At 42.1% G+C, this 12033-nt stretch overlaps 1 protein-coding gene across 11 annotated transcripts in view; it reads left to right on the forward strand.

Annotated features, from left to right (window-relative positions):
• Positions 1-19: 19 nt before the first annotated feature.
• Positions 20-12033, forward strand: part of PCDH17 (protocadherin 17) — a 92196-nt gene continuing 80182 nt past the window's right edge. For 8 of the 11 annotated variants that reach the window (XM_027650137.1, XM_027650185.1, XM_027650194.1 and 5 more), the window contains exons 1-3: positions 20-578; positions 698-851; positions 1820-5346. In XM_027650137.1, the coding sequence (XP_027505938.1) occupies positions 2731-5346 (2616 nt within the window). In that variant the 5' untranslated portion in view covers positions 20-578; positions 698-851; positions 1820-2730. The remainder of the gene's footprint in view (positions 579-697; positions 852-1819; positions 5347-12033) is intronic. The other 3 variants (XM_027650156.1, XM_027650147.1, XM_027650166.1) reach the window with 3 other exon arrangements.

The following is a 12033-nucleotide window of genomic DNA, read 5'->3' on the forward strand; positions in this document are numbered from 1 at the left end:
GGGGGGGGGGGGGGGGGGGGGAGAGAGAGGGAGAAAGAGAGAGAGAGCGAGCGCGAGCGAGCGAGCGAGCGCGCGAGGCAAAGCAAAGCGCGGCTCCAACTGTTGAATTTTCTCTGAATTCTCCGCTTACCTGAGGGCGGCTGGTGAAATGGATCTGGTTTATCTGGGATCGGCGTTCGCTCCGCGTGCTGCCTGGCTAAGACTGGCGACCGTCTATTTGCAAGGGGCCACCCATCAATGAGGCAGAGAAGAATATTTGTTTTTTCTTCTTTTTCGTTTGAAAGCCTCCCTACCACACGTTGCAGACTTAACTGTGTACTTTGGGTCCGGACTCAAATAAAGGAGAAAAAAACGGTGCAGAACTGAGACTCGGAACTAGATCTGTGAGCAATGTATTGGGAACCTATATTTTTATTGGGTTTTTTTCTTTTAATTTGAAAGATTTCTGATTTATTTCACACATAACACTGAGGAAAGGTGGTTAAAAACACTCAGCAAAGCAGGAATCAGACGCGCCTCTGTGCCAGTGAGTGGATAACAGCCTTGTTTTCCTGATCCTCAGTCTCCCGGAGAAAGAGGTATAGTAAAAGTGTAGCTGGATCCAACACCCCCCCCTTCTTTTTTTTTTTTTTCCCCTCTCTTCTTCCCTCCCCCCTCTCCAAAATATAAATCTGATTAATTTTTTTCCTGTCTGTAGAGTGAGTCAGAGAAGCGTTAGAAAGAAGCTGCAACTAATGCCTGTGAAGGGAGGAACATGAGGCGATAGTCAATGTGATTTGTTCCGCTGGATCTGACTCATCCAAGCAGATTGAAACACCTGCATTTCTGGATTTGACATTCATTTATTTCAGGTTGTTAAAAGAACTTGAAATAAAATTTTGCTACCCTTCCCTACTATTTACCTATACACTGTATCGCTGGGAAAGGTGTTTATCGGAGAGGGGCAACGCATCTGGCGTTGCCGCCGCTCTTCTCCCCTGTACCAAGATGCCCAGAGAGACTATTAAAGCTTTGAAAGGACTGCAAAAAATGCATCACACAGATCGCGGAACTGCATAGGTTTTAATGTAAGCGAATTAGTCGATTAAAAGATCTCCCACTTTATTCATCGCCAGGATTGTTTTTCCTCTTCTCCCTTCCCCTAAATGAAGAGGACTAGGCGGCAGTGTCATTGGAAGGAGACGCTGAATAGAAAGAAAAGAGAGGCACTTGATAGCGCAGCCCTGTGAATACAGAGACTGTTTTCCTTTTAACGAGAGACTAAGAAAGAGAGAGTGTGTGTGTGTGTGTGTGTGCGTGTGTGGTGGTGGCTTTGGCTTTTCTTTCTCTCCCCCGCAGCCCCCCCTTCCCCCCTCTTGCGCTCTTTTTTTTTTTTTTTTTTTTTTTAATCTATGCGTCCAGCCATGGGTTGCCTGTTGCTTTCCTCTCGGCTGCAGAGAATAGCAAACTGGCATTAAACTGCATCGAGAAAGTGCAGCTCCTCAGACACGCATACGCACACACGCACAGATACACAGAGAGAAAGGATGTGGTAGTGGCGGCGGCTACTGGCCTGTCTTAAAGAAACCCAAATGTGCTGCTGATAAAGCACGGCCTGAGCTTTCTCTCAAAATACATATTTACTGTTAATGATGAAGGTCAGCTGGTGTGTTTCTTAATTTTTTCACCCCAAAAACACGAGGGGGAGGCTGGCAGTAGAAGGAGAGAAAGGAAACTACAAATCTGGACACTAGTTTTTGCTGGGGGGGGGTAGTGGTGGTTGGGGTTTTTTTGTTTGTTTGTTTTTTCATGTGTTTTGTTTTCCCCTCTTGCCCTGCAGTCCTCGCTCCCACTCCCTTTGATTCGGGAAGGAAACAGTGAGGGTGTACGAGACAGAGAGGGGGGAAATACCGATGGCAGCGAGATGCAGCCCTCCGCCGCAAGCAATGCAAGATTAGATCTCTAAATGCAGCAAAACACTCCCTGAAAACCAACAACCCCGCGGTGCAATCAGACATTTCACTACCTCTCACTGCACACGAAGAGGGCTTCAACAAGCTGAGACTTTTTTTTTTCCCTTCTGTCTCTCCTACCCCTCCACTCCATCAATCGCATCACAAAGCGATGAGTAGCAGATAAGCTTTTCTATCTCTTGCTACAGACCTGTGACCACCCTCCTTTCCAATGTATATATAAATACACATATTTAAGAAAAATATTTTTGGTTTAAAAAAACCCAAACAACTACTGCCGCCGGTTTTTTTATTATTGTTATTATTTTTATTATCCTTTGTACGTCTGCGGGGATTCAAGGATCAGGAACACATCGCCTGCCCGGAGGAGAAGATCTTTTGCAAATTTTCTGATTTTTGAAACCCTCTCACTGCCAAAGTTGGACAGCCGAAGTAACTGCGAGGGGACTGCAATCACGGCAAGCTCTTGCTGAAAAGCTACCGAAGCTGTTCCCTCCCTCCCCTCAGCCCCCCCGCACACGATTGCTTCCTCCCTCTGAGCTACATGGTCTATTTGCTGCCTCCCATCCTGTGTCTCTGCAGACGTTTTAGAGCAACAGGTTCAGGAACTTGAAATATAGGGGTGGGGAGAGAGAAGGGAAAAAAAAAAAAAAAGGAAAAGGAAGGAAAAAAAAGAGCCGTCGGAGGAGGAAGAACAACCCCAGCGTAGGAGGCAAAGAACACGGGGACAACCCCGGTCGTCGCTGCAACCCCGGCCACCTCCACCCCCTGCTCGGGGATGTACCTTTCCATTTGTTGCTTCTTCTTCTTCTGGGCTCCTGCCCTGTCGCTAAAGAACCTGAATTACTCGGTACCAGAGGAGCAGGGAGCGGGCACGGTCATCGGGAACATCGGACGCGATGCGCGGCTGGCGGCAGGCACGGGGGGAGGCGGGATGCTGCCTGCGGAGCGTGGCGCTCCCGGTGGCGGCCGCGGCCCCAAGTCCACCTTCCGGGTGCTGGAGAACTCAGCCCCGCACCTCCTGGACGTGGACGGCGAGAGCGGGCTTCTCTACACCAAGCAACGCATCGACCGTGAGGCGCTGTGCAGGCGCAGTGCCAAGTGCCAGCTGTCCCTCGAGGTGTTTGCCAACGACCAGGAGATCTGCATGATCAAAGTGGAGATTCAGGACCTGAATGACAATGCACCATCCTTCCCCTCTGACCAAGTGGATATGGACATCTCGGAAAATGCTGCACCAGGCACCCGCTTCCCCCTCACCAGCGCCCACGACCCAGATGCTGGGGACAATGGTCTGCGCACCTATCTGCTCACCCGTGATGACTATGGCCTCTTCTCCCTTGATGTGAAGTCTCGTGGTGATGGCACAAAGTTTCCAGAGCTGGTCATCCAGAAGCCATTAGACCGTGAGGAGCAGAGTCATCACACCCTGGTACTGACAGCACTGGATGGTGGTGACCCACCGCGTTCAGGCACGGTGCAGATCAATGTGCGCCTCATTGACTCCAATGACAACAGCCCCATCTTTGAGGCGGCCTCCTACGTGGTAGAGCTGCCGGAGAATGCACCCCTAGGCACTGCTGTCATCGACCTCAATGCCACTGATGCTGACGAGGGTACCAATGGAGAGGTGCTCTACTCCTTCAGTGGCTACGCACCTGAACGCGTCCGTGACCTGTTTAGCATCGACCCACAGAGCGGCCTCATCCGTGTCAAGGGCAACCTGGACTATGAGGAGAGCGGCCTCATTGAGATTGATGTCCAGGCTCGGGACCTGGGACCCAATCCCATCCCCGCTCACTGCAAGGTCACTGTCCGCCTCATTGACCGCAATGACAATGCTCCCACCATTGGCTTTGTCTCTGTTCGCCAGGGAGCACTGAGTGAGGCTGCCCCACCAGGCACCGTCATTGCCCTCGTGCGGGTCACTGACCGTGACTCAGGAAAGAACGGGCAACTCCAGTGTCGGGTGCTGGGCGGTGGCGGCGGGCCCGGTGCCGTTCCTTTCACCCTGGAGGAGAACTATGACAACTTCTACACTGTGGTCACTGATCGACCTCTAGACCGTGAGGCACAAGATGAATACAATGTGACCATTGTGGCACGTGATGGGGGCAATCCCCCACTTAACTCCACCAAGTCATTTTCTGTCCGTATCCTTGATGAGAATGACAACCCACCCCACTTCAGCAAGAACCTTTATGTCTTACAGGTGCCTGAGAACAACATCCCTGGAGAGTATTTGGGGTCAGTCTTGGCCCAGGACCCTGACCTGGGCCAAAATGGGACGGTGTCTTACTCCATTTTGCCTGGGCATGTGGGAGATGTCTCTATCTACACCTATGTCTCTGTCAACCCTACAAATGGTGCTATCTATGCCCTGAGGAGCTTCAACTACGAGCAGACAAAGCACTTTGAGTTCCGTGTGCTGGCCAAAGACTCTGGTTCACCCCACCGTGAAAGCAACGCCACAGTGCGTGTTACTGTGCTCGATGTCAACGATAACGCGCCCCTCATTGTCCTTCCTGCCCTCATCAATGACACTGCCGAGCTGCAGGTACCACGCAATGCTGGGGTGGGCTACCCTGTGGGGACCGTCCGCGCCCTGGACAGTGACTTTGGGGAGAGTGGGCGCCTCACATATGAGATTGTGGAAGGCAATGAGGAGCACTTCTTTGAGATGGACCCCACTAGTGGTGAGATACGCACCTTGCATCCCTACTGGGAGGAGCTCAGCCCTGTGGCTGAACTGGTGGTAAAAGTCAGTGACCATGGCAAGCCCAGCCTCTCTGCAGTGGCCAAGCTCATAGTCAGGGCCTTGGCAGGGCCCCTGCCCGAGGCCGGTGAACCACAGGTGAATGGTGAGCAGCACCGGCGACCACACTGGGACTTGTCGCTGCCCCTTATCGTGACGCTGAGCACTGTCTCCATCATCTTGCTGGCTGCCATGATCACTATTGCTGTGAAGTGCAAACGAGAGAACAAGGAGATCCGTACCTATAATTGTCGCATTGCTGAGTATAGCCACCCTCAACTGGGAGGAGGGGGAGGCAGTGGCGGGGGAGGAGGAGGCAGTGGCAGTGGAGGGGGCAAGGGCAAGAAGAAGAAGATCAGCAAGAATGACATTATGCTGGTGCCCAGTGAGGGCGAGGACAGCCGGGGTCCCCTCAATGTTATGAACGTGGTGAGCAGCCCATCCCTGGCCACCTCACCCATGTACTTTGACTACCAGACCCGCCTGCCCCTCAGCTCTCCCAGGTCTGAGGTGATGTACCTGAAGCCCGCCTCCAACAACCTGACTGTACCCCAGGGACATGTGGGCTGCCACACCAGCTTCACAGGGCAAGGGACTAACGCCAGCGAGGCTCCCCCGAGCCGGATGTCCATAATTCAGGTAGGAGACTTTTAGAATACCCTGGATCTCACTTTAGACACTGGTTTAACTTCCCCTTCTGTCTGCAGTGAAATCTGCTGTAATGTGCCACTGAAGGGACCAACACAAGTCACTAAAGAGAGGTGGACTTAATGAAAATGGAACCAGATCACATCTGGTGGGTCTGGCTCTACTGTCACACTGATGTTTCACATGTGATTCAAAAGCAAATACCCACTGAAACATACATAATTACAGCAGTGCCAAAGAGGTGCATGTGAGAGTGTGGACAGAGTTTTAGTAGATTTGGGGCATACTGGTGTATTTTCCCAGAAGATTGTCAGACAGAGGTGGGCACTTCCACAGGTTTCACTTCTCCTTTGGTTTGCCATGGAGAATAGGGAGGGCATTTCTGAAGTGGTCATATTATCTGAGGTAAATAACAGGACAGGGGAGAAACTTTACACACTGAGGACATCTATTGCAACAGTGTATCATAGCCCTCCAATCTTATGTACAGATATGAGCTATATTTCCAAGATGTATGGTTTCATTTTTTTTAATTTCCTTCTTCAGAATATATATCCATAAATATATTTTTGACGGTATCATAGGGGCCTCATTGCCTCCTCCTCTCCCCCAAAACAACCTTCAGTGCTGAAAATTCTGCATAGTCAAATAGAAAGAAGATGTATGTGGTAATTCCCTCCTACCCCCAAATGTTAACAAAACTCACATCCTGTCATAAACCAGAAAAACAACTAGTCAGATTTCCAGTAGCCTGAGTCAATACTGATGATTGCTTTATAGCAAAAGACTTGTGTGCTCTGTCTTTTACCAAAGTTCATTTAGAAATTACAGCTGGCTGCATTCTGCTGCCAGTTACATCCATACTGTCCTCTACTGACTTTTGCGAATGTGAGAAATGGCAGAACTTGGACCATTGGACATAGGGTGCTAATTAAAGAATGACTTAATTTTTAGCAGGTAGTTTAAAGTCCAAGTTCAGAAGATTTATTTCAGAGCAGTGAACTTGCAGAGTGAAGATGAGGGCAGAATTTGGCTCCAGTTGATTTAATTTAAAGTATTACTTCATGATTAATGCAGCTTAATGTTCAAACACTACAGGTATGTTCCAAAGTGATTTTTAACGTTTGGATTGAAAGCAGGCTCTGGATAATGGCTATTAAATATATTTGAAATGTCATATCTTTTTTATCCTGTGGTTCTCCTAATATGCTGTTCTGAGTCATAGGGGAATGAGCTGAGTGTATCAGAAGCGACTCAGACTCATTTTGTGTATGCAGCTAGTGAGAAAGAAGTCACACTGCAGTCACTCATTGTACCTAAAGGAGATTCATAATACCTTGGAGTTATCACACCTTGTGATCTGTTGACACCAAGTGTTCTAGATGCCATCTGTATCTAATACTTTGAACTGAATAGAAATAACCATCAGTAATTGGCAGGTTAAAGAACCAAAATTCAAGTAACTGATGGCCTGTAAATGGAACACTTATAAGTAGGGGGGAAAAAAAAAGAAAAAAAATAAGGCTGCCTGTACAAGGTCACTGCAAACTAATCCTCAACTCACTACCGAGTTGTGTCACAGAAACAATTCCATTTTACGCCTATCACGAATTTGTGTTGCTATCAATTAGGTGAGTGGAGCAATACTTAAAATCTGAAATTGATTTTAACAAAAAGTGACACTTTAGAAAAGAGTTTAGGTTAGGGCATAACCAGAGATAATTTGATTTATTATTCGTGCTTTAAAAAACAAATAACTTTCAATGGCACTTGTTTAAGTAATGTCAATTTTTTTTTTACTGTAAAATGGAGTTGTCAGAATGCTAAAAAAAACTCCACATTTTTTTCCCTACTGACAAGCGTAATAGTTAATAAAAGGCAGAAAATTATAATTTCCTAGAACCATTTAATGTCTATATAAAGCAATTAATTAATGTATTGATGCTACTGAATAGTAAAGTTTCAATTGTAGTGTAAAATCCCTATGGAAAATATGATTCCTTTTTTTTTATAGTGTTCACTGTATAATATCAATCATGATTTTTTTTTCCCCTGGGATCTATATAAAGCTAAAAGAGGAATTTCCTCCCTTAAAAAGTGTGTTGTGGTCTCTATAAGAGTTTTCATTATAAGAACTGTGGAAAATGTTAACTGTAACTCCTCATAGCACATACTGGTATATCTATATTGGTTTTGCTTTCCCTCAATATCTACGCAGAGTGTTTTAGATGTTTAGATGTTTCAGTCAGTAGATTAGAAAACATTCAGTTTTACCTAGTGAACAATGTGTTCAAACACACTTATTGATACTATAGTTTGTAGTTGTATTGGCAAAACATACACAGTACGAAACAGTGTTCTTGGTTTCTATTTAGAAATGGCTCAGATTTAAAATAGCTAGATGGGAAAATTGATCATCTTCTCCATAGTTTTGCATTACTAAAATACATTCTGTATTCTCCATCGCCACATCTCTGGAGTAAATTTGATATAAAGTTTGCATTTAGAATGTAGACACTATTTTATGTCTGGTCCTGTACTTCTGCCTCATGTAAAATTTAAACTGCAGACTTAAGGAGAAATAGTAAAGAATCAGCCCTCCCTCTGGGTCTGCTGTATCCTTAATCACTCCAGGAAACCTGTGTCTGCATATGTAGATTGCATAGTTAGGAATCAAAGGTGTAACCAATGGGAAAAAAAAAAAAAACAAACCAGAATCCAAGCAGCTGCTTTATAATCTCTTTTTGGTAGTCAATACAAATAAGCAGTTGTCTTCGTTACTTCAGTAAGAGAAAGGTAAACAATTGCATAGGAGCTCTCTAACAAATATTCCCTTTAGCTTTTACAGATATATTACTGAACCACAATAATCTCACATTATGTAAGTCTTACAATGGAACTACATTTCTTTGCTCTCATTTTCTCGGCAACTGTTTAATGACAGAATTCTCTAACAGGAACCTGTTATTAAAACTTTATATATATATATATATGTACATACTTATATATATATATGGAGATATATATATATACATGCTAAATATTATATTATTACTTCGTACATCCAGTGCTTTCTATAAATATTTAAAAGTAAATAAATAATTTCTTTCTCAATAAGATTCAAGTTTTCTCACTCTTATTAGGAGTGCGTAATAATTTATTTGTTTTTGCTTCGCTTACTAGTAAGACCTAGTCAATGGACTTTACAGTTCCCTTATTTCTCATTAATAGTATTTTACTCTACAGATAGCCCAATTTATATCAACAAATGCCTGTGGAGTAAAGTGTTACTTAGAGACTATGGGTTTTAGGCTGACCCAAAATGACCAGCAGTTGAATAAAATACTTCCTGATATGTATGAGCGGTATAATCTTGCCTCTCTTTAAGTGACTTCTGTTATGCACTAGTCACACAGTTTAACAACTCGTGTGTTTGTTCACTACTTTGTAGCATCCACCTGGGTGAATTAGTCACAATTTCTTTATGCAGGTTTCCAGTAGATAAAAGCGTGGATACATAAAGGAAAGCAAATTGTTTCTTTACACAAGTGGGTGTAAATAGGTTCCTGAAAGTGGCATAACAGTAGTGTAGAAAGCTATCTACATATGCAAGTATGTAGTGGTGATCATCCTAAAGATTATTTATTGCTATATGAGTTGTGCAACTTGGAGAATTTTGTAAATATATCAGGAATAAGGTGGGTGTGAGTAAAGAAAGTGGTGGTCACAACTTTTGCTAAACAGCAGCTAAAAATGAATGACTGTGCTAAAAGAAGCTCTCAAGCTGGGAATCACTATAGCTGCTGTACCGGGCAGTCATGTAGCATTTTAAGATAAAGTACAGATCATTCTTAATACTTCAGGCACCTGTTTATGATGTGGCAACATATTAATGTCAAGTCCCAGTGCAGCTTCATCACCAGGTGTCTAGTAGTACCTAAGAAGATAGTGTCTTCAGGGGAAATAAAATACATGAGCCATATTAGTGCTGCTTTGTCTTTAAATATGCTATTTCATACTTTATTTTGAGAAACTTTTGCTCAGAAATTTCAAGACTACGAAAAGAAGTCTGCAGCTTTCCTTGCAGAAGTTGTATTCATTTTCAGCAATTTAAATTCCTATCTGAAAACAGAGGTATTAACTTTTTATATCTTCTACTGCAAATTAGGAATATTATTCTCTTTCACTAGAACTAGTACAAAGTAACATTTTGCAACAAGGGGATACTGGAGCAGTTCTAAACATTTGCAAGTTTGCAGGTTCATTCCCTGTATGTTCCAAAGTTTCACAGTTGCATATTCTAGGGCTGTATCGAAGGACACTAAATTATCATCAGATGAAACTTTGGAACTACCTAAGTTGCACTTTTTCTAATTTTTACAGTGTTTTACAGGGCTAGATATCTTGCAAAATAGCTCCTTTAGTGTTTGCATTATGTAAATATAGTCTGCAGTTAGTGTGGTTTGGTGTAACATTGTTCTATACCTTTACTTTTATCCATTCTGTGAAGTCAATTCCAGAGTTGACTGTGTAATAATTTCAGGACAGGATCTTTTCTATATTTCCGTGAAGCTTTATTTAATTTTTTGTCAAGAAGCACTACATAATATAGTGACACGAAGCACATCTGGCAACACACCACTCACTGTGGCATCTGCTGTGGATACTGAAATAGATAGAGAAAGCAGAATTGAGCTCCTGTTTCATGTTATATCTGTTCTGGTCTGGTCTCCTTGATGGTATTATTTATACCACTATTATTTCAAAAGGATCATTCTTTACATATAGGCCCATATGAAATCTAAAGAACTTCCCAAGATGAAATGCTGTAATATAGAACAATAAAAATAATAGAGAAAAAACTATTTGAGTCTGAAGTTGAATACAGATATTATGAAAAACATAATATTTCCAGAACACAAATTCTTGTTAACCAATAAATTAAGAATAATATCTCTGTAGAACTTACTGTTTTATAACATAAAAGACATGAAGCAAGTTATGCAAGATTTACAACTCTCATCTGCTCCTAAAGTTGTCTGAGCTTTCCATAACTTGGTGCTCAGTGTCACTACCTAAACTTAAATGAGGAGATCCATAAAACTTTGTGGCTACCACTGCAATTTCAATGACTGATTGATCCTTCGAAGGGTTATCTTTTAACAACAGATTTTGTCAGGTTTCTATCATGCTTACCCATATTGATGAAAAGACCTGTTCTTAACTCATATTTCAGTCAATAGAATAATTTTGACTTCATAAATTATTTCAGTGGTTTAAGAGTGAATTGTGACTAAGAGCGCTATGGAGTACAGCCAAGAATAGTATGTTTGGGCCCTTTATTTTTTTGATATGAACTTTTTGTGATTTTTTTTTTTCTTATAGCATCTTTATAAAAAATTAAGGAAACTGGAATGTAGATGTTTTTGTAACTGCAATGTTAATTGTAACAGAGAATCATGGAAAAAACCTTTAAGATGATCAAGTCCAGTGGTTAACCCAGCATAATCCTATGTGCCACTGAAAGAAGAAATCAAAGACTCCATTGAACATATTGCTGAACATGTGTTTCCACATGTTTTTAAATGCTTTTGAAACTGTGCAATATAGCATTATTGTTAAAATTCAGCAAATATTGTTACATGGAAAATTATTATTAGGTATGTGTGAAATATTCACAAATATCACCTGGTATTAAGAAACAATAGATAAAACCTGGTTTCTCTGATGAGACAAAAATATCATTAAAAAAAAATTCATCCAAGGTCACAACATTTGGTTGCAAACCAATTAGTATTTTGTTTAAAGAGCAAAAAAAAGTTAGGGGTTTTTTTGTTCTTTTTTCCTCAGCATTTTTTCTTTCTCTTCACTACCTTCCTCCTCAGGGAATAGTAACATACCAGCTAATATTTGCATATATGTTCTAATTATCATGCTTGATTTCTCTTTCTTTCGTTGTTTCTACAAAAGTTAAAAATGTCTTATCGAATTAGTTTTAGGTTTTGCTATGCAAGGCATTTATTCTACATACCAAAAGTAGATGTATATGGTTTGGTTTTGTATGTTTGTATGTTTGGTTCTATTTTGTGTTGTTGTTTGTTTTTGTGGTTTTTGGTTTTTTTTTTTTGGTTTGTGTTTTTTTTGTTTGTTTGTGTTTTTTGTTGTTTTGGTTTTTTGTTTGTTTGTATTTTTTGTTTTGTTTTGTTTTTTGAAGAAAACATATAGGTTGCATGGCAGAGGTCTTGAGATACTACTTCAAGACTGAGGAGTGCCTGCACGTATGAAGAAAAGACATTTTGACACTCGTACTGATATTTTCCAATAGGTAAAAAAATTCTGTGATGAGAACGTAAACAATGATTTGTTGACTGGAGCAGAAACATGGCTCTGTTTTTATCTTTAAAAGTATAGAAGCAATCCTTTGATGTCAAAAGGTCAGTGTAGAGCAGTTGGGACAAATTTTTGTAGCAGATAGCCTGAGAGCTTTATGCTTTCAATTGTATCTCTACTTCGTCTGTAAGAGAAGTGGTGAAATTAATGCTAAAGGGTTCAAAAGTACAAGAAACAAGTAAAACTCTCAGGGGACTACAGGCTCTTGCCTAGTAGGAAAAAAAAAAGAAAAAAAAAGAAATAGAAAAAGGTACTTAGAAGAGAGTGACAAAATGATTTAGGGAAAAA

The sequence above is a fragment of the Corapipo altera genome, unplaced genomic scaffold (assembly GCF_003945725.1).
Source record: "Corapipo altera isolate COAL_440 unplaced genomic scaffold, ASM394572v1 0, whole genome shotgun sequence".
Taxonomy (NCBI): Eukaryota; Metazoa; Chordata; class Aves; order Passeriformes; family Pipridae; genus Corapipo; species Corapipo altera.